This window comes from Crinia signifera, chromosome 2 (assembly GCF_055691185.1).
Source record: "Crinia signifera chromosome 2, ASM5569118v1, whole genome shotgun sequence".
NCBI classification, from domain to species: Eukaryota; Metazoa; Chordata; class Amphibia; order Anura; family Myobatrachidae; genus Crinia; species Crinia signifera.
The window spans coordinates 381,535,993-381,558,878 of record NC_139218.1 but is presented as its reverse complement, the minus strand read 5'-3'; the positions used below and the strand labels follow the sequence as shown (position 1 = coordinate 381,558,878).

Genomic DNA, 22,886 nt, shown 5'->3' with positions numbered 1-22,886 from the left:
AGGTAGAACACGTAGAAAGGTGTATGCCAGGGGTGCGGTACCTCCGAATCAGACCGGATACATCGCAGGGGCTAAAAAGCACCTGCGATTTGACGCTGATGTGTCCAATTCAACTGATTGAACCTGCAGCAGGTTCTATCTGTAGGGTCAGGGTCAGACCCAATGCATACGGAACCGTGCATCGGGTCGGATGAGGTGCAAAACACATGCAATTTGTGCCTATTACTTGGCCCGATCCGTCAGAATTGGGCCAAGTTGTCCCAAATCAGATAAGTGTATTGGGGCCTTTAGGGTTAGGCTGTGGGCGCAGTGGTGCTGAGAGGGGACAGAAGAGGACAGGGGCATAGGGAGGGCAGAGCTGGCAGAGCACGAGCTCCAGCGCCGAGATATCAAAGGGAGCTGGAGCCGTGAAGCCCGCTTCACCACTCCCTCCCCCGCCCGCTCCCTGCTCTGCTGAGCTCAGCAGCCCCGTCCACTGCTATTAAGTCTCCTGCTGGACCGCTAGCCAATAGGCCTTGTGGTCCAGCAGCCAATCAGAAGCAGCATTGATGGCTGCTGGATCGCAAACGCCTATTGGCTAGCAGTCCAGCGGGAGACTTAATTGAAAATAGCTGCGGACAGGGACAGCTCAGCCGGGCAGAGCAGGGAGCAGGCGGGGAGGGGGTCCCCCTTGGCAACAAGCAATTTTAGTCCCCCTTCGCAAGGAGCAATTTTAGTCCTCCTTGGCAACGAGCAATTTTAGTCCCCCTTGGCAACGAGCAATATTAATCCCCCTTGGCAACAAGCAATTTTAGTCCCCCTTGGCAACTAGCAATTTTAGTCCCCCATGGCAACAAGCTATTTCGGCTATTTCAGAGCAGGGAGCAGGCGGGGAGCAGACGGGGAGGGGGTCCCCCTTGGCAACAAGCAATTTTAGTCCCACTTGGCAACAATGCCATTTTAGTCCTCCTTGGCAACGAGCAATTTTAGTCCCCCTTGGCAATGAGCAATATTAGTCCCCCTTGGCAACAAGCTATTTTAGTCCCCCTTGGCAATGAGCTATTTCAGTCCCCCTTGGCAACGAGCATGAAACCCCTTAGGCATCGAGCATGAAGTTCCAAGCAATGAGCATGTGGCACTTATTTGTCAGATGTGCAATGGGCATTACGGTTTGTATTGGGCATTATGGTTTGTTATATTGTATGTAATGGGCATCATGTGTAGCCTTATGTGTAATTGGCATTACGACATGTGGCTTTATGTGTAATGGGTATTACAAAGTTCGCTAAAATGTGCAATGGGCATTACGGTGTGTGGTATAATGTTAGGCTATGCCTCCTTTTTTGCAGCGCAAGAGCCCCGCCTACTACAACATGCCCTTGCTCTGGGCACCGTGGCACCTAGCTACACCACTGGAAGTGGGTACTTTTTACCCAGGCCTGGGTCTGATGGTAGGGCCCACTCCCCCGTTGCAGAGAGCTGGGCAGTGGGAGAGATAGGACAGGCTGTCTCTGCAGCACAGTCTCTCTCCACATCCCTCACTACGAAATCACACAGTTCATAAATGTCATACAGAGCAGGGCCGAAACTAGGGTTTCTGGTGCCCGGGGCAAGACATACATTTAGTGCGCCCCCCCCCCCCCCCCCCAAAAAAAAAAAATGCTGTTTATGCTGTTTTTATATATTAAATCCGTTTAATCAGTGGCGGCTTTTACCTATGGGCTGCAGGCCCCCCCCAGGAAAAATCCACCACTGTATTGAAGCCAGGTGCAGTCTGTGAGACTGCACTGGCTTCACTGTGACTGGCAGTGACTTCCTATCCGACCTGCCAGTCCCATTGGAAGGTGTACCCTCGCTCCGGGAGGCCTTTCTGCAGGCTGCCGTGCAAGAACAGCAATTGCGCAGTACCTATATCGGTACTGCACACGCGCTGGTCCCTATGCCTGTCATTTGTATTGTACAGGCATCGGGACCAAGATTCCTTCTATGGGCTGTTGCCGAAGCAGCGCATAGAAGCTGGCCACATGCGCAGTACAAATGTTTGTACAGCACATGCGTCAGTCCCGGCGCCTGTCATCAAGCACAGGCGCTGGGGACCCGGGAGACGAGGTAGCGGCGGCATCTGCAGCGATAGGGTGGTGCCTGTATCACAGTACCCCCGCTGTGGCCAGAGGCAGCCCCCCTCCCCCAAGAAGGTACGAGCCACCACTGTGTTTAATATTTACACTTCTGCCCTGTTTATTTGTCTAAAAAATCATCCAGTCTCTGGCTGCAGTGCTGGGTTAACAGTTAACTATATATCAGGGTTGCCGACTTTTTATGTCTCCTCTCCGGGAGAAGCCCGGAGAGGAGACTTCCAGCTGCAGTTCGGGGGGCGGGGCTTGAGCTTTACATCATTAAGCCCCGCCCCCAGGATGGTAAAACCCCCCAATTCACGGATCTCCGTGGAGGAGGCGTGGCTAAAATGACGCGATTTTAGCTCCGCCCCCTCTGAGACCCGCGGATTGACGGATTTCAATCCAAAAGTATGGGGAAGACGCCGCAATCGGGGGGTGGCGTGGGGGCCCCCCGGAATCCGGGAGGGTTGCCCACCTTTCCGGGGGGGGCGGGAGGAGGACCCGATTTTCGGGATCCTCCCGGTAATTCCGGGAGGGTCGGCAACCCTGCTATATATAGATATATGTACATAGCCATAGAAATAACTGATATGGGAGATGACCTATGTCCTCTTGCAGTCAAGCCTCAGTCACATGACATATATGGGTGAGAGAGGGGTCAGTGCTGAGTAGAATAATAACATACCCTCCAAAATGACCCATTGCATTCGGTACACAATGTTCTGCTTCTGGACTTCCCTGGTAATGTATGATTGCCATCACCTGTGGGGAGCTAGGTAATTGATAAGAAAGGTGTTTCACCACAGGTGCTGGCAATTATACATTACCAGGCAAGTCCAGGAACAGAGCATGTTCTCCCTGAAGGAAAGGTTCAGGTAGGCAACCCTGATGAGAGAGAGAGAGAGAGGGTACTTGTGTATTATCACGGCGCCCATCGCATCGCTAATTAAGGTATGCGATGGCATGCGATGGGACCCGATTTGAGCCTTTCCCCGGGCTGAGTATACAATTTTAATATCGCGTATAATGGCATGCGATGCGACGCGATCATGCCCGGTTTGTGCTTATTCCCATGTTAAATGCCCCCCCAGACCCGATTTTTAATTGTATACCCACCCTGATGGGTAATGACTATGTTAAATGCCCTCCATTGTTAAAGCCACCCCCACTATCAACACCAACCCCAAGCGTGGCGAGTGTAGCGAGCCCACGAGGGGCGGCGGTACGCGTCCTCCGACCCTTTCATACCTCCACTATCCACGTCGGCGTGGAGTAGATTTTATACAGTGTGGCGAGTGCAGCGAGCTACCGAGCCAGAAGCGTGGCGAGCGCAGCGAGCCCCGGGTAATATATGTGAAGTCATCCGCGTCCCCGCGAGGGGCTCGCTACGCTTGCCATGCTTCGGGCTCGGTGGCTCGCTGCGCTCGCCACACTATATGTAATCATCTCCACGCCGAAGTGGATAGTGGGGGTATGAAAAGGTCAGAGGATGCGTACTGCCGCCCCTCGCGGGCTCGCTGCGCTCGCCGCGCTTCGGGTTGGCGTTGATAGTGGGGTGGCGTTAACAATGGGGGGGCATTTAACATAGTCATTACCCATTAGGGTGGGTGTACAATTAAAAATCGGGTCTCGGGGGCATTTAACATAGAATCAGGCATCTGGGTGCCTGTACAATTAAAAATCGGGTCAAACCATGTCGCATCGCATGCGATCGTATCGCATGAGATGCAATGCGATTTTTGGTTGTACATTGCCTACGATGGAAATCTTTGGCGCCGTGATAATACACAAGTACGAGAGAGATAGCAATAACTGATATAGGAGATGACCTATGCCCTCTTGAAGTGAAGCCTCAGTCACATGACACATATAGGTGAGAGAGGGGTCAGTGCTGAGTATAATAATAACCAGTCTCAGCAGGTAGTAGCATACCTCCCAACATGACCCATGCCAGGAGGGACAAAATGCTCTGTTTATGGACTTTCCTCTTAATGAATGATTGTCATCACCTGTTTTTGAACAGGTTAACTAATAAGAAAGGTGCTTCACCACAGGTGATGGCAATCCTAAATTAAGAAGAAAGTCCAGAAGCAGAGCATTGTGTCCCTCCTGGAGAGGGTAACATACCTCCCAACATGACCCTCTCCAGGAGGGACACAATGCTCTGTTCCTGGCAGCGGCGTAGCTTGGTTTGGGGCGCCCCCCCCGCCGTTAATGGGGGGGGGGGCCCAAACCACCCACGCTCTTGTTAATCCCCCCCCCAAGCACAGCCTGTATAATGACAGTTAGGAGCTGCTTGGCTGGTACTTTTGCTCTCTGCTCTATCTCCAAGGCTTACCTGTCTGCGCGTCCCGGCTCCCCTCCTGGCTTCAATTAATGGTACTTGTGACTTATCTGGGCGCCCGATTTTCTTCATCGCACCTAAAAATCGCGTCAAATCGCATCGCATACAATCAGATTGCATGCGATGCGATTTGACGCGATTTGCCGCGATTTTAATATGTACAGGCACCCAGATGCCTGTTTCATATGTGAAATGGCCCCCCAGACCCCCTTTTAAATTGTATACCCACCCTGATGGCTAAATGACCCCCATTGTTAAAGCCACCCCACTATCAACGCCAACCCGAAGCGTGGCGAGCGCAGCAAGCCCGCAAGGGGCGGCGGTACGCGTCCTCCGACCTTTTCATACCCCCACTATCCACGTCGGCGTGGAGTTGATTCTATATAGTCGAGCCCGAAGCGTGGCGAGCGCACGCGGATACCTGTGAAGCCCGCGAGGGAACGCGTATAGCTGTGAAGCCCGCGAGGGAACGCGTATAGCTGTGAAGGTATCCACGTCCCCTCGCGGGGCTCGCTGCGCGAGGCCACGCTTCGGGCTCGGTGGCTCGCTGCGCTCGCCACACTATATAAAATCAACTCCACGCATACGTGGATAGTGGGGGTATGAAAAGGTCGGAGGACGCGTACCGCCGCCCCACGCGGGCTCGCTGCGCTCGCCACGCTTCGGGTTGGCGTTGATAGTGGGGTGGCTTTAACAATGGGGGTCATTTAGCCATCAGGGTGGGTATACAATTAAAAAGGGGGTCTGGGGGGCCATTTCACATATGAAACAGGCATCTGGGTGCCTGTACATATTAAAATCGCATCAAATCGCATCGCATGCAATACAATAGCATACAATGCAACGCGATTTTCTCTTCAAGGGAATTTCAAGGGAAATCGCGTCAAATCGCATGCTTAGGGTACTGGCATACAATTTCAACATCGGGCACCCAGATATGTCACAAGTACCCAATTAATTCTATGCAGATGGACCACGATAAAATGGCCGCCCCCATACCGCAGACAGTTTCAGAGAACTGTATGCTTTATGGGGCGGCCATTTTATCGTGGTCCGTCTCCATAGAATTGTTTGAAGCCAGGAGGGGAGCCGGGACGCGCAGACAGGTAAGCCTGCGGGGGATGGGGGGCGGGGGCATTACTATAGCACCACAGCCCTTGGCGCCCCACATGCACAGCGCCCCCCCCCCCCCCCCGCAGGGGCTGCGGTGCTATAGTTACGCCACTGGTTCCTGGACTTTCCTCTTAATGTATGATTACCTTCATCTGTGTTGAACAGGTTAACTGTTAAGAAAGGTGCTTCAACACAGGTGATGGTAATCATACTTTACCAGGAAAGTCCAGGAGCAGAGCATTGTGTCCCTCCTGGAGAGGGTCATGTTGGGAGGTATGGGGTAATGCAGGCTTTCCCAACCACGGTCCTCAAGGCACACCAACAGTGCAGGTTTTGTAGATATCCAGGCTTGAACACAGGTGACTTAATTAGTATTGAGGGATTCTGATTAAACCATCTGTGCTGAAGCCTGGATATCACTAAAACCTGCACTGTTGGTGTGCCTTGAGGACCGTGGTTGGGAATGCCTGGGGTAATGTAAGGAGGTATGTAGTAGTACTGTTTATATAAGATCAGTCACGTGACGCATCTCCCCAGTGACAGCAACAAGGAACCCAGCGCCCAGACAGCGCGTGACCCAGCAGCCGCCCGCAACTCCCCGGCATCACGTGACCCGCCCCCGCTGTCATGTGACCCGCCCGGCACCGCCACTCCGTATATAACGCGCAGCGCTACGCTTACGCCCGGCGGCCAGGCAGGTACGGAGTCTCTCAGTCGGTGTCACGTGATCTCAGTTGGCGATTATGGCGACGGCGGAGCTGCTGCTGGTTTTCTCGGCGCTGATGGCTGCCTGGATCCCCCCGGCGGCCGCTGACACCCCGGCCAACTGCACCTTCGCGGACCTGCAGGGGAGCTGGGACTTCCAGGTCAGCCCGGGCAGAGGCGGAACCCGTGGCAAGGACATCGACTGCTCTGCACCTGGTGAGTAGGAGACCCTACACCCCGGTGACCCACCATGCCCCTTACCGCCCCCCCAGCTGTGTGCTGGAGTGCAAGCTCTGCGGGTCAGGATGCCTGATCACTATTGGCAGTAGTGTAGGAAGTTATGGGAAAGTCCCCCTGCAGGTTACTGGTAAGGGAGCCCCCTCATTGGGTATGGCTACTACTGTGTACCTATACCTTCCCTTACCTGGCACTGGGAGCCTGGGGGGACTTTGGGGTCATGTACTAAGCCTTAGAGAGGTAAAGCACCAACCTATCAGATAGCTCTTGTTAATCCCCCCCCCAAGCACAGCCTGTATAATGACAGTTAGGAGCTGCTTGGCTGGTGCTTTTGCTCTCTGCTATATCTCCAAGGTGTAGTTGTACGTGGATCCCTATGTTCTGCTGAAGATGTGCTGCAGCAGCTGCGGTGGATGTGAGTTATGGTCTGTCTCAGGGGATTTCCTCATCTCTTGTAGTTTCGCTTTCATGCTCTATGAGGAGGTGTCAAACCCTGTAATATATACGAGGCTGAAGTTGGCTTCTTGTAATATATCCCCTGTCTGTGTAATGGATATGGCTGTGTGCTCTAGTAGAGTGGTTACATATCGGATGCATTATGAAATCCATATCTTTAGTATGGCTGAATGTGGGCCTGCTCCCTCCACCTTTCAGCTCCCCTGGAGTTGCGTATGATAAATCACATTCGATTTAGCATATGCAAAACTTGGCACATCAAGTGTGTCCCCCTCCCGGGCAGCTGCAGGAGAAATTGGGTCCGACTTGACTAAAGTATGGGGTCAGTGGCGTAACTATGGCAAAATCTCCCCCCCCCCCCCCCCTCCCCGCCACAACCCTTTTGCATACCCCCCCAACCCCCTTACCCCTGCACGTAGTGCCGCTGCCTCTGCCCAGGGAACTTCAGCCGGCGAATCAGTCTGCGCTGCGGCTCTCAGTCTCCCTGCTCTCCCGGCTCCTGCTGTGATAAAAAAACATGTCACTCGAAAATGGCTGCGTTTCACATTTTTTATTGCAGACGGAGCCGAGAGAGCAGGGAGACGGAGAGCCGGCGAAAGGGCCTTGGCAGACGCAGGGGGATGGTAACAATAGCCCTGCAGCCCCCCCGGCGCCCTCACCCTACAAGCGCCTCTCCGCCACTGCGGGGGCTGCGGGGCGATAGTTACGCCACTGCATGGGGTCCTTCAGGGGTAATAACCACTGCTCATCAATAGATGCATCACAAGCTTTCCTTGTGCTATAGGGTGCCACAGAATAACACCCGGGGGGGGGGGGGGGGGGGGGGCTGCTGCAATAACATCTGCTGCACTAACATCTGCTACCCCTCACTGCCACAAATCGCTATTTACCACATTCATAATAACTGCATATGCACTAAGATATGTCCTTATTTAGGGACGCTCTCACTGTTTGTGATGCGGCTCTGGTATCGGGCTTCTGTCTCACACCCAGGAATCCCTCTGCACATGCACAGATGGTGCCAGCTGCTGGTAATTCTGGGAGGGATCTGTAAAGGTTCCCTCAAACATTTTGGTGGCGATACCCATAGGCTTCTATAGGGGATTGCCAGTCTTTGCTGGCGGTTCCCTCTGCAGTGGTGCCCCGGCGGATGGTCTTTAATGCATTTGAAAATGCAGTAAAAACCTCAAACAAGGATTTTACTGCATTTTCACTTTAGTGCTTCCTGCTCTTAAGGTGCCGATGCAGTAGTACGATTTTGGCCTCTTTTCATCCGATTCTGCATTGGGCTGAAAAATCGGATTGAAAGTGCCAAAATAGCATGTACTTGATATCCGATGCGCTGTCCCATGTGGGTCAGAGACAGCGTTTGCTAGTGCTGCACTATGGATTTGCTAGATAAGCCGTCCTTGGCTGGGATTGCATTGGCATTGTAAGTTGCAGAGTCATCCCCTGCAAGTATGTATCAATGCACAGCATGATGCTGGGTCGTCAGGGAACACATCACTCTGATGGGAGGCTATTAAACTTCTACACTATCCTTTCTCTGACCTTCTAATATTTAGGTTCAACAAGGGATACGCAGTGCCTAATTACAGAGTACAGACACAAATGAGCAAAACACTTATTGCAGTTAAATACAATCTAGAACAAGTACAGGGTACAGTACCCTATCTGCATCAGCAGAGGACATAAGTATGTGTATCCTTGGGACCTGTACTGCGAAGATACCTTGAGGACCCAGTTTCAAAACTTAGTTCTAGGGCCTTGGTTTGGTTCTGACGTGCAGGTAGCCTTTTTTTTTTTATTGGTCTCTCTCCCTAGCCAAGTTGGGTAGTATAGCCTCCCATAATAGGTGGTAGATGCTAAAGGCCCCCTCCAAAAGGTAGTCGGAACTGCAGAGCAGATAATTGGGATGGACCTTCCCTCTGTCCAGGACCTGTACCTGTCCAGAGCAAAAAAGCCGGCAACGAAGATAGTCAAGGACCAACTACATCCTGGCCATGGCTTGTTCAACCTGCTGCCATCAGGCAGACGCTGCAAGGCTATTCCCACCAATTCCACCAGAAGCCTAAAGTTTTTCCTCAAGCGGTTTACTGTTGACACGTGAACTGTTGAACACCTCACTGTCTAGTCGTGACATAACCCTTTGCATATAATCTAACACGGTGTCCCCTCGGAATAACTTTCTATATGACTGTGGGCGCACTATCCTGGGCGGGGGTGGGGGAATGCCGCAAATAGATACTTCCAGGCGGTGAACGCCGCAAGGGGATCAGAGACCGGGTAGCGTAGGGGAAGCCGGGCACATAGAAATGAATGGACAGCCAGTAATTGGCTGAGAGCTCTCTGACTGAGAGAGCTCTCAGCCAATCACTGACTGTTAATTCATTTCTATGTCCGCCCGCTGCTGCCCGGCTTCCCCTACGCTACCCGGTCTCTGCTCCCCTCGCGGAGTTCACCGCCTGGACCAGTGCGCCCACTGCCTCCCTTGCCTGGCTCCCTGCTTGCAGTCCCCCGCTCGGCATCTGGCTCCCTCCACCGCAGGTACTACAGGCTGCGTCCGCTGCCTGCTTGCAGCCCCCATGCCCTGCTCAGCTCCCGCTGACAGCAGCTCCCCGGGGGGACTGCATGTGATAAATCGCATGCGATTTATCACATGCAAAACCTGGCACATCAATTGCCAAATTGTATGTGACCCCCCCCCCCCCCCAGGGGAGTTGTCAGTAGATTAGGTCCGACTTGTCCTTCGGACAAGTCGGCCTAATGTATGGGGGCCTTAAGAAACTGATTTATGGGAAGTCTAGTATTTGCAGTATACAGAAGTCCTGGCTTATTATGGCCAGTACTGACTAACTGAGGTACCTGATATTTCTGCTGTCTGCTCCCAATGCCTACACAACTGGCAGATAACATTTAGCAGAATCATAGGTAGGAAGTCAGGAGAGCATGGAGCAGAAGCTTCCATAGCCTGACAGCATATCTGTCGCCTACTCTCGCAATGGGCAACCTAACACTTTAAAAGGGCCACAAGTATCGTAATTTCACAAGGCACTTTAAGTGTGCAGCTTATATCAAGCTCTGGCTCTGAGCGGCTTTAGATCCTTTTTGCTTTGGTAGCCATGATCTCCCTAGGGTCCAGCTGTTGGTTCCTCCATGAAGTACTTTAGCTCTCGATATTCTGCAAACCAGGGTTAAACCATCGATAGCTGAACAGTTGTTAAGCACTCAGAGCGATGCAATCCATAGTTGAAAAATTAATGTTACCAGATTTCAAACCATGGTGCCAACAGCCATCCACATTGGTTTGGGATCATTGGGTCGACTTGATGATGATTGCCAGTCATTAGGACGACACAGTTGGGTCAACATACTGGAAGGTCGGCAGGTGTCTAGGTTGACATGGGACAAGGTCAACAGGTTTCTAGGTAGACACAAGCATTGTGTTGACATGGGTTAGGTCAACAGTCAAAAGGTCGTCATGTATTTCTTTTTTTACCAGAATGCCGAAATGGACACAGTTTTGTGCACGGCGTCCCCTCGTTGCGCTTGCACCTCGCTCTAGTGGATGGTAGGGCATGAAATACCGCATGTCAGCTCAAAAAAAGTGAAAAACCCCATGTCGACCTAATGCTTGTATCAACCTAGATACCTGTCTACCTTGTCACATGTCTACCTAGACACATGTCAAACTAATGACTGTACTATCTTTAGGTTTCATCCATTGATGCCGAAACGGTCATTGAGGGTCAGTGACTGGTATAAGACTGCTTTTGCTGTATTGGATACAGTGGATTACTAGCTATTATGATCTGACTTGTACAGCAGGCCTCACAGAAAGTTTAAGGTGGGGACGTGGCTGCACACTACTGGTCACATGACTGTACTTCAATCTGCCAGGTGCATATGGTTTGTGATGCGATGTGTGTACCCTAGTGCAAGGAAGAAAACAAGACTGGTTTTATGTACAGTTGGCAACACTTACTGACTCATGATAAGAGATAGACGATCATCCAGTCACTGCACGGAAATAGTGACACTACTTGGCTTCTTCGACTAATGTCACAAGAAACTGAAATTGCCATGTGACATGGCATAGACCCATATAGATTTCTGTGGTGGAAGGTCTGAGCCACACTTGGCCTCCATTCAAGTTCTCTAATACCCCCAACCGCTCTGCAGTGTACTCCCAGGGTTAGGAACCACTGGTCTAGTGTGTACCCATCTTTAGGCTGCGAGATGGGAGGGTCCGGGGGGTGGGCTGAGTTATCGGACCCCAGGATGCTGGCATTGGTGTTCAATCATCCATATGCATTCCCTTTGAAATTACATCCAAGACAACTGCAGTTGTGCTGTTTCTCTGGGCTTGGACCATATTGCATTAAACCCATATGCCTGTCTGTAATTGGGCTCTAGGTAGGGTCTCAACCTTTTAAAACCATGGGCGCTCAACCCCAAATGGTTACCACATTATTCTGTGAAGTTCTGTGCATCTAGGTGCCGAGAGCAAAGTTGGCAGAGAACCTGGCTTGCGGGAGACTAGAAGGATAGACTGGTGTAGATGTAACTTATGGGGCTAAGGATCATACAGCAATACTAACCTGATCAATGCAATGGTTTCTGACCTCCAATCCCTGTTACAGGCCCAGTGCAGAAGTCCTTCAGAGTTGCCGTAAAGGAACTTAATGTGGCAGAAGATGAGTTTGGAAACCTGGGAACAGTTACACTCATCTACAATCAAGGATTTGAAATAGTAATTAATGGCTACAAGTGGTTTGCCTTTTTCAAGGTATGTATGATTCTGGGACGGGTGGTGGGTGGAAAGGGGGGGGGGTTGTAGTAACTGATTACCTGCTGGTTTTGGTTCCTGTCTGCTTATGTTGGTGTATTCAAGAACATAGAGCAGGTAGGGATCTTAGGTGGCTGCTGTTGGTGAAGGTCCCATTCAGTACAAGCCTTCTGCAACAGAACAAAGTTGGTGGGTGCATAGCTCGATTCCAGTGGGCAAGGGACTTATATCCATGTTTAATTTGGGTGAAAAAAGGTAGTGGCCTTGGCTCTCCTCTGGGCCCACGAATACCCCTTTTGGACCTGTGACCTGGCAATTACCCAGCATTTTGATTACCAGGTCACTTTGCCGGGTGCGGTCTGACCCCATTTTTACACTGAGCTGCAAATTAATGGGTTAAAAAATGTCAAACAGGTGATTTGCGGAAGTACACGGGTATAGCTTCAGTGTAAAAGGGTCAATCCGGGTTGCTGACCCTGGTAACAAGCTGGGTCGGTGACCTGGGGTTTTAAACCCGGCTTCACCCTCTTCAACTGAGCAAATTACGGGGTAGAATTGCTTCCAACCGGTAAACTGATGTTTGGTGTAAAAGGGTATAAGCTGGACGTGGTCCCGACAGTCATTTACCCGACGTCGGGATCCTGACTGTCAGAACACAGACAGCCGGGTGCCCGACGGTCACCCGCTATTTTCCCTCGTGGGGGTCCACGAACCCCATACAGGGAGAATAGAATAGGTTGCTAGCGTGGCGAGTGCAGCGAGCCCGCAAGGGGCTTTTTTGCGCTCGCCATGCTGAGTTAGGGCAGCTAGGATCTGTGGTATGGGATCCCGACTGTCGGAACCCCATACCACACCCGGCATGTTTGCTGCTTCTTACTACTGTTCTAGAACATTGTGTATGCTGTGAACTTTTTTAAGTTTTAAGGAGACAACAACCCTGTTAAACTTACACAAATTGTAACTTGAATTATCAGGTTACCTCTCCTGCCTCAGTATCCTAAACTTGTCTTGTGTTCCATTGTACCCTGGCTTATACTGGCCTCTCTGCAATGGCTGCTTCCTGTCTGGAATTATATGCACACTGCAGTTGTGTACAGATCTATACTTATTAGGTATTCTCTGCTGGTTCCATTTACCGCCTTCTACTGTGCTCTCCCTTGCTGTTCGGCAGAGGTCAGTTTCTGGTGTTGATGCTGCAGCCTGGACTGTGTAATGTTACCTTCACCTCGGGTGTCCTCTCTGCTCCTGCGCAGCCGGAGTCCTCTGGTTTCTCTGACGGCTGCTGCAGGCAGAGGGTGATTAAATACAGCACCTGCTGCAGACTATAGATGGCAGGCACTCTTTAGTGCTAACTCACTGGGGGCATTATTGGTTTTCTTTTTTGGGTGGGGGTGGCTAAAAATAATGGGCACCCCAGGGTGCTATTAAATTCTGTATTACTTATGCTTTTTGCTCCTAAAAGCACAAGGTTTAAATCTGTTACCTGTGCGAGGTCCTGGTTGGTGCAGCACGGCTCAGTCTCGGGGCGATTGTTCTTCAGTGATCAGTCAGGAAGGTTATTGCCTGGTGACTGTCACGAGTGTGGTACAGGGGTCCGACAGTCGGGATCCCGACAGTCATTAGCCCGACGTCGGGATCCCGATTGGCCAGACCCAGACAGCATGGCGAGCGCAACTTAGCCCCTTGTGGGCTCGCCACGCTGTGGCCACCTATTATATTCTCCCTCTCTGGGGGTCATGGACCCCCACAAGGGAAAATAGCAGGTGGCCGTCGGGTAAATGCCTGGCAGGACCCCATCCGGCACCCGACTGTCACATATTTAAGATAACTTTCCTGTCCGGTGTTCAGTCTTGTTTAGGCCTGACAAGCATTACTGTTCTGACTAGTTGGTACCTTTAGGTGTCAGTTTACCAAGGTACTATATTGGTATTCCCCCTTGTCTTATGGGCATTTACATATTGGATCCTGCCGGTATTGTAATGCATATGTAGACAGTTTGGGATGGTGGGTTGTTGGGGATCCAGGCATGCCATGGTTGGGGGTATGAATGTGCCCTCATATTTCGCACAGTGGGTGATGCCTGGAGTAAGAACCTCCAGTCCATACGCTATTCTGCTAGTTGCATTTTGATGAAACTGTCTCCAGCATCTCAGCTGTGATGCGTGAGGAGACTGCTGAGTAATTTCATGTGTGCCTTGAGGATTGTGGCTGGGAATCCCCATGCATACAGGGTTGAAGGTGGTTTTTGTTGTCTGTTAGAAATGTCGGCTGTGTATTTCCTTTGTCCTGCTATGACTGCTTCTAGCAGTGGAGGTGTGCATCTGGGTAACACTGTTTACTGTTGGGAGTTGGTTTGTCCCCTATTGTGACACTGCTTTCTGTGTTATATGGTGATGATCCCATTTATAAACCTGCACTTCAGTTATTATATCATTAAAACCTTTGTTATTGTTTATGATGCAAGTGCTGAATAGGTGCCTGTCCTGTTGGGCTGTACCAGTGATAGCCACACAGAGCTGATGCTTACTCACAAGCTGGTTTGCTGAGTGGATAAACCTGTTTGCTACCGATTCATTAGTCGTCTGTATGGTCTAGCTGTATTCATTGATTGCAGTGTAGACTGTAATGGTGCCCACACACTAGAAAGATCTGCAATCTTAAGATGTGCGCATAAATTAGCCTTAATCTTTTGCCTGTCCTGGACAAAAGATTTCAGGCAAGCGCACATTTTTGCTAAAGATTTTTCTTAAGATCCCGTGTGCGTTCCTATGCATCTTTTGTTAAATCTTCTGATCTTTCATGCAGCACGTAAGATCAGAAGATTTAGCAAAAGATCCACGGGAGCGTGCATTGGACCGAAATCGGCCGATTTTTGTCCGATTATCAGTAAACATCGGACAATATATCGGCCTATAACAGAAATCGGACAAAAAATCGTTCTATTGTGTGGCCACCTTAACTTTGTGTGTACTGATAATCAGTGGCATGCAGTGGGGTGAGGCACAGCCTTTCCTGTCACATACTAGCGTATATGCCAGCGTTTTTCATTGATAAAGTATGTCAAATACAAAGAATGTCAAATACAAAGAATATTTAAAAAAATTCATATTTTTATTTTAATTTTTATAGACAAAACTGGCTACCTTTTCTGCATATCTCTTATCAAAACTCAGCAAATCTCCAGCAGTGTATACTGCTGCACATGTGCATAATGCCGGCATGTACTCCATGGCTCATATATTGTGTGCAAATCTGGCTCTGGTACTTGCCAGGGACTCTTCAGTCATTTACCTCACTGCACGTCCCTGCTTGATAATACAGGAGGACTTTTATTTGATACAGTATGATGCGTGTGTATCTTTGTCTCTGAATCTGCTTACAAAGTGCTGCCATGGCGCTGCAGTGCATCTTTTATTTAACAGACCAAATTCTGTTGTGCTCTGTATAGCCTCATCACGCACAGGGGTAGATGTATGAAGCAGTGATGAGGGAGAAGTGGCAACCAATCAACTGCTCTGTATAGTTTTTTATATTATGCAAATTATAGCTGTTACTTCAGTGCTGATTGGTTGCCATGGGCCACTTGTCTAGCTCACGTCTCCCTTTATCACACTGCTTCATACATCGGGATACGGTCATATTGTCTACAGCATTAGGTCTACACCACTAGGTGGACATGACTTAGGTCGATATGGGGTCATTTGACTGTCTTAGAGTCGACATGTGCCGACAGGCAGTATTTCATGCCCTACCATCCACTAGGGCGTGGTGGAAGAATAAAATAGTATGCTGAGCGCAGCGAGCCATTCGATGGGACACGGTGCTATCTTGACTGTCGATGCTTGAAAAAAACAATGTAAACTTTTTCACTGTCGACCTAACACATGTTGACCTAACCCATGTCGACCTTCAGTCAGGTTGACCTAAATGCAAGTCGACCTAATGCTTGCAGACCTAAATGCAGTCTGAAGAATGATCCCATTCCCATACGTCTACCCCACAGATCTAATAGCATCTCCTGGTGCCTCCTTGTCCCATCAAAACCTGAGGCTAGCAGAGCTGCACGGACATGGCAGCTATCTTGCTCCAGGGATCTCCCTGTGAGTATTTCAGCGTATTGTTTGAGGACACACCTATTTGCCACATTTAGTTTACTAGTTTGGGCATGTAACCATTAATCTTTTAATAAATGCAATTTTATAAAATGGTCACTAACTGCCACCGTGAAAGGACCAGTGATATGTAACTGATTACAAGTGGACCACTTATGGTACTGTAGAACAGTAGATCCCAAGTAACCCCCCAACAGGTCATGAGCAAGGATTTCTAGCAGTGGAGACACGTGGGCTAATTACTGAATAGACCAACTTTTCTAAGCACGTTTAAAGAAATCCAGAAAACATAACCTGTTGAGGGTTACTTGCCGACTGAAGCTGAGAAGACCTTGTTTAGTTAGTACAATACGTTTGGAACGGGATCTGTAAATTGGCAGTTGAAATTTTAGGGAGCAACTGTAAACTTGTGATTTGGAGGAATCGGTGAGTCTTCCTGATGCTGAAGAGGCAACCATTGAGCGTTTTACATACATAGGGAGAACTCGCCAATTCATGCAAGTCTCAGGCTAGTAATTTACCCCAAGGACTATTCTCCTCTGTCCTGTCTGATGCTCCGCCACCTGGCTAATTCCTTGCACAGGCTAGTCCAGGGGCTTGTGAGACGTCTCCTGTGCTGTAAGCTTATTCTCTTGCATTTTCCAGCCCTCTAACGTGCCCCTTACTTCCAGTATGAACAGCGTGGCTCCAACGTCACCAGTTACTGCCACGATACCCTCCCTGGCTGGGTGCACAACGTGCTGGGCCATAACTGGGCTTGCTTTGTGGGGAAGAAAGCTTCAAGCTACTCGGGTGAGAAAGTAAATCCAGCACCGTTCCCAAAGCAGAGAGGATGGTGAGTCGCTGAAGAAACAGTAAAATTGTGGTATATTTATATATAGTTTATTATTTACATCTGGTTACTGTAAACGATACCACAGTGTTCAGACAATGGGGCAGATAAAGTGGAAGGAGATAACGTACCAGTTTAGGTATGCCAATTCCAGGGTATTTTTTTTTCAATCCCGAGAATCTCGATTGAAAAATGCTCAATCCCAGGATTGGTATCCTAATGAAAAACATCCACATCCCCCACATTTTACTTACATGTGGGAACAGGGTAGGCGGCAGCAGAGCCGCCAGGAGGCAGTCTGCAGGTGTTACGACGGTTGTTGGGAGGCGGAGGAGCCTCCTGCGCAGCGGCATTAGACTGCGCTTGCACAGTCTAAACCCGGGACTGAATAATCCAATCCTGGGATTAGCCACCCTAGTACCAGCCAATCAACTGGCAGCTGGTAGTTGATTGGCTGGTGCGTTGCCTTCCATCTCTTCACCAGGCTTAATACATCTGCCCCACTGTCTTATGCCTTAGACCACCATACAGCTATGATCTTGTGGGAATGGTGTTTAGAATGAAATGTCTTGCAGGCTGTCCAGCATGATGTTCACACACAATCCGGCCTTTCTGGATCAAATAAACTCCGTTCAGAAGTCTTGGACTGCAAAGGCCTACCCAGAGTATGCAGGCATGACCATGGAGGATCTTCTCAGGAGAGCTGGCGGCCGTAAATCTAGAATTCCAAGGTACTTGTTTGCCTATAAACATAAGCACTCATCAGATGACATCTCTATGGTGTAAACTGGTTCTGGAGCAAGATGCAAACTACATAGCTGCAATCCCTGAGGAGTATAATGTAGGTAGTGGCCAGAATGCACCCAATGAGTCTGTTCTTTGTCAAGGTTAATATAAATCAGGGTTTCTAAACCATAGTCCAGGCTTTAGTGATATCCATGCACAATTGGTTAAATCAAAGGAACTATGGTATGAATTAAGTCACCTGTGCTCAGTTATGGCTAACCTTAACGTCAGGCCTCTAGTGTCCTTTGAGAACAGAGGTTGGGAACCCCTATTAAATGCTATATAGTGCACACATTTAGCAGCGCCTTACTGAGAATATTTGGTCGTTTACATCTGTTTCCTAATAAATGTACATGTGCGCATTCACACTAGGGGGCGTTTTTGTTGGGCGCTATTAAATGATCCGAATGTCTTAGATTGTGAGAAGAGACTACATGGAGGAAAGCAATGAGGAAGGCTAGTCAGGTGCTTGGTTACATAGGGAGAGGAATCGGTAGCAGAAAAAAAGACTTAATAATGGCACTTTATAGGTCATTGGTACGGCCTCATCTGAAATACTGTGTCCAGTTCTGGAGACCATATCTTCAGACGGATATAAATACATTGGAGAGTGTACAAAGAAGGGCAACTAAAATGGTGCATGGCCTACATCACAAAACGTACCAGGAAAGACTAAAAGATCTTAACATGTATAGTTTGGAGCAGAGAAGGGAAAGGGGGGACATGATAGAAATCTTCAAATATATCAAGGGTTTTAACATAGTACAGGTGGGAAATAAGGAAAACAAGTAATAAAACACGAGGACATGCACTGAAACTGGGGGGAGGTAGGTTCAGGGGAAAGGTTAGAAAGAATTACTTCACAGAAAGGGTAGTGGATAAGTGGAATAGCCTCTTATCAGAGGTGGTTAAGACAGTAGAACAATTTAAACATGCTTGGGAATATCCTGCATATGAATATAACAAAGAAATAAGGATTAAAAAGGGTTGAGATTACCTGAAGGGTAAAAAAGGGGCAGACTAGATGGGCCAAATGGTTCTTATCTGCCGTCAAATTCTATGTTTCTATGAATCCCACATAAACAGAACTTAAGCCTTGTACACACGGTTCGTTTGAATCGAACCTGGATTGAATAGAAAATGAATCTATGTACGGGGCTATACAAACTCCAGTCTGGGACAAGGAGGGCATCGAACCCACAACCTCAGTGCTGTGAGGCAGTAATGTGAACCATTACACTGTCAAGGTATTTTTCATCCTTTGACTGACTGCGCAAAGCACTAAAACAGGTCAGGCCATACTGTGCCTCTCCAGCTACAAATCCCAGCATGCCTTGCCAGTTTTGCCATTCAAAAATGCTACACCTGTGGCAATGCATGCATTGATATGCAGTTTCCAAACAGCATGACAAGCTGAACTGGCTGTTGCAGCAAATGCTGGTCCAGCCAAACAGAGCTGGGTTGGCTGATCAGAGTAGCCGCCTGGTCCTCTGTACGCCGGTTGTCCAAGCAGATAGATGTGAGGTTTGCTGCAAGGTCAGGCTCATTGAGCCCTAGACATGCACCCTTCCATGCAGAGTGATGTGCAAGGGCTGGTTCACAGCTGCTGACCGTAGATCTGCTAAGCTTATGAGACATTCTCCATTTATATACGGCTGTATCGGTTCTATAATAGCCCCCTTGATAGAAGGCTGTTCGGCATATTGTGTATTTGCTCCTTCATCCTGGAAGTGGTGCTGACTCTTACCTAGAACAAGGTTGTAACGTCACATTCTTTCTCCCAGCATCCCACCAACAGCCCCACTGCCAACCGATGAGAAATACCAAGGTCTCCCCGAGGAGTGGGATTGGAGGAACATCCAGGGATACAGCTTTGTCAGCCCTGTTAGAAACCAAGGTATGGCTTTTACAGGGGTGGTGGGGATGATCCTTCTTGCTGTCCCATCACTTTTTATAGTCTAGCTCGTTAGTATGATATGCTGGTAAGCCCAAGGGTGAAAGTTGCCAGTCAATGTAGTGTACCACCAGTCATCCCCCCCCCAAACTATAGAACAAGTGGCCTGGGGATGTGGCACTTGTTCATGTATATTCTGTATTTGGGACTGACCCCTGTATGACAGTCATGTAACACTGTGTATTGAGCCCTGTTGGCAAGAAGTTTGACCTTTTAACTATAAATTTTGGCGGATGGCTGTCTGAATTCATTAGAAGCCTTTAACCCCTTCAGTGGCAATCCTGAGAATTTTCCGGGCTGTGCCTCTGCCCAGTCTGGCAAGCCTGGAAGATTCTTGAGATTGCCACTGTTTAGAGTCGGGCAGCGCTACTGAGTTCAATCACTGTCGCGTAGCTTCAGCTCTGGGGCACCTCCCCCGTCAGCTTTTGTATTGTCCTGTCCGGGGGCGGGGAACAGGGCCGGGCAGCGGCTGATTCGCAGTTCAGCAGCGCTGCCCGGACCCAGGGAGAGTATGGTGGGTTTTTTTTTTTTTTAGCGAGCGCTCCCCATAAAAAACTCGCCCAGTGGAGAGCACTCCTTAAAAAAAAACACTGAAGGGGCTAATAGGCTGCATGCTAGAACCAGGTCTCTTATTTTCAGCTAATACTGGGTTATCCCTGTTAATTACCACCATTAATTGTCCATACAATGATTAACTGATGGCTGCACATGTAGAGGAAAAACTGAATGCAACAACATCTTTGTTTGTCTCCCCTCTTGTTTAGGGAGCTGTGGAAGCTGCTACTCCTTCGCTACAATGGGAATGCTGGAATCTAGACTCCGTCTCCTGACCAGCCTCCGACAGGCCCCTATACTGAGCCCTCAGCAGGTTGTGTCCTGCAGTAATTACTCCCAAGGTAACTACCTATGGAAATCCTTACAGCAGAGCTAACATACACTGGTGGTACAGGGTGGCAGTGATTGCTCCTGGTCTCTTAACCGAATGAGGGTGATGCTTGGCCATGGGGGGGGGGGGGGGGGCTTAGTGTGAGATGTACTATGTGCCATGCAATTTTTGACTGTACAGATGGAGCTGGCCTTTTCTATCTGAGGGCTGGCGGTTGGATCGCCAGCCCCCGGAAGGGGACACGTGTACCCCCTTCTAACGGAGCTCACCGCTGGTCCCGTGCTTATGGTGAGGTCTTTCTGCCTCATGGTAAGAGTACTCCTCAGACTCTCTACACCTGCAGTGCGACTTTGTGCAGAACATTGTATCATTTCATGAGCTCATGTCCTTTCATTGCAGGTTGTGATGGGGGATTCCCTTACCTTATTGCTGGCAAGTACGCTCAAGACTTTGGCATCGTGGAAGAGGCGGATTTTCCGTACACCGCCCAGGATTCGCCCTGCACGCTTAAAGAGAACTACTACAAGTACTACACCGCCGAGTACCACTATGTGGGGGGGTTCTACGGCGGCTGCAATGAGGCCTACATGAAGCTTGAGCTGGTACTTGGTGGACCTTTGGCAGTAGCTTTCGAAGTCTACGATGACTTCATGCATTATGGCGGAGGCATCTACCACCACACGGGGCTGCAGGATAAGTTCAATCCTTTCCAGCTTACCAACCATGCCGTTCTCTTGGTCGGGTATGGAAAGGACGCCAAAACCGGGGAAAAGTACTGGATCGTGAAAAACAGCTGGGGAGAGTCCTGGGGAGAAGACGGCTTTTTCAGAATCCGCAGGGGCGTCAATGAGTGCGCCATTGAAAGTATAGCTGTATCTGCCACCCCTGTTCCAAAGCTGTCTTAGATACTGTGATTTAGATGCTGTAGCTGCGGCTTAATGCTGGAAACCCAAATTACTGAATGATTTGTGTAACTGAGGCAGCGTGGCGGATATGGCGCGCCGCTGCTTTGCTGCCACGCTTGGCCTAAATTTGATCATAATGATTAGGAGTCTGGTTGACTTAAGTGAAGCCATTTTCAGCGTTAAGATAGCCCTTGTTTGTCCATGTATTCTGTGAAAGTTAGGTCATGCCTGCCATACGAAGCCTATGGCCCTCCAGCTGAGGTGAAACTACAGGTCCCATCATGCCTTGCCACAGTTTTGCTATTAGGAAATGCTAAAGCTATGGGCAAGGCATGCTGGGATGTGTAGTTGCTCAACAGCTAGAGGGCAACAGTTTGGCCATGCCTGGCCTATGGGATAGTAATGTGAAAGGGAGCCTCTAAGGTTGTCCATCCTGACTGGATGAAGTATCGGCCTGCAGCTTAGACTATCTTCCGGCAGTAAATGTTGCAGGAGGGTGTGGGTTCTGCCTGGATGCCCCCTTTAGTGCACTTTGTGATTGGCAGAATATAATGTCTCATGCAGGTGCACCTGGAGCTGTCTCTCCCCAAAGGGATTTTATGTGCCTTATTGTGCCGTAATCAGGGAATTTTGTTTTAAAACCACAAATTAAATGTTTTTGTATTGATGCTAAATAAAGACTTCTTTCTATACCACGGTCTTATTTTAGTTTTTTTTCTTTTTATATATAGCAAACACAATGACTGTAATCGTAATACTATGTCCAACAGAAAAACATGCTGCAGAATAGTGATCTCCTTGTGCACGTCTGTGTTCTAGCTATGACACAAGCCACACATCGGTCCTAAACTGAGCATAACATGTAGGCTTTGTAGTATGGATGGGGAATGCCGAATGGCTCGCAGGGGGCTTGTGATATTTGGTTTCCGCTACTATACATGTTGTACTTTATTGACATTCCGCATCTCTACTCAAAGAGCCCGATTCAGACCTGCTAGGCAGCATATACTCAGTAAACGCCGCCCAGGCAATTGTCTGCCCCCCACCCCGCGGTAATCCCTGCATTTGCACACTAGTGGATGTGTACACTTGCATATGTCCGCATGGGCAAAATAATCATTCTAACAACGCTGGGCGCTGCTGCTGCCGCCCCCTCTTCCTCCCATCCTGGCAAAGTCACCGGCAAGTGTGACTCTCCAGAGGCGTTCAGTCTGAGTCGTATATGCGCAAATTCGGCCGCTATGAGCAAGTCTGAATCGCCCTAAAAGGGTTATAGTCTGCTGAAGGGGGCGGTAAGGGCTTAGCAAGCATATCCCAAATGCTCCCCTAGTGCCATGTATCTGCTGGCAGTACGCAATGTGTAGTGGTTTTCCAGATCCAATATGTGTTCAGTCACTGTTGTACTATGTGCCATGCAATTTTTGACTGTACAGATGGAGCTGGCCTTTTCTATCTGAGGGCTGGCGGTTGGATCGCCAGCCCCCGGAAGGGGACACGTGTACCCCCTTCTAACGGAGCTCACCGCTGGTCCCGTGCTTATGGTGAGGTCTTTCTGCCTCATGGTAAGAGTACTCCTCAGACTCTCTACACATGCAGTGCGACTTTGTGCAGAACATTGTATCATTTCATGAGCTCATGTCCTTTCATTGCAGGTTGTGATGGGGGATTCCC

General features: G+C 49.4%; 1 protein-coding gene across 1 annotated transcript; it reads left to right on the top strand.

The window, feature by feature from the left end:
* The first annotated feature begins 6,170 nt into the window (after nucleotides 1-6,170).
* On the top strand, nucleotides 6,171-21,907 carry CTSC (cathepsin C). The gene is made up of 7 exons (XM_083170161.1): nucleotides 6,171-6,474; nucleotides 11,595-11,740; nucleotides 16,524-16,687; nucleotides 17,260-17,415; nucleotides 19,255-19,367; nucleotides 20,189-20,320; nucleotides 20,710-21,907. The coding sequence occupies exons 1-7, from the start codon at nucleotides 6,297-6,299 to the stop codon at nucleotides 21,213-21,215; spliced, it is 1,395 nt and encodes a 464-aa protein (XP_083026287.1). The 5' UTR covers nucleotides 6,171-6,296; the 3' UTR covers nucleotides 21,216-21,907.
* The last annotated feature ends 979 nt before the right edge of the window (nucleotides 21,908-22,886 follow it).

Coding starts and splice junctions, on each gene's coding strand:
- CTSC (XM_083170161.1), top strand. CDS start 6,297: ATGGCGACGGCGGAGCTGCTGCTGGTTTTCTCGGCGCTGATGGCTGCC. Junction 16,688..17,259: donor TTCCCAAAGCAGAGAGGATG/GTGAGTCGCTGA, acceptor AATGTCTTGCAG/GCTGTCCAGCATGATGTTCA. Junction 19,368..20,188: donor CAGCCCTGTTAGAAACCAAG/GTATGGCTTTTA, acceptor CCTCTTGTTTAG/GGAGCTGTGGAAGCTGCTAC.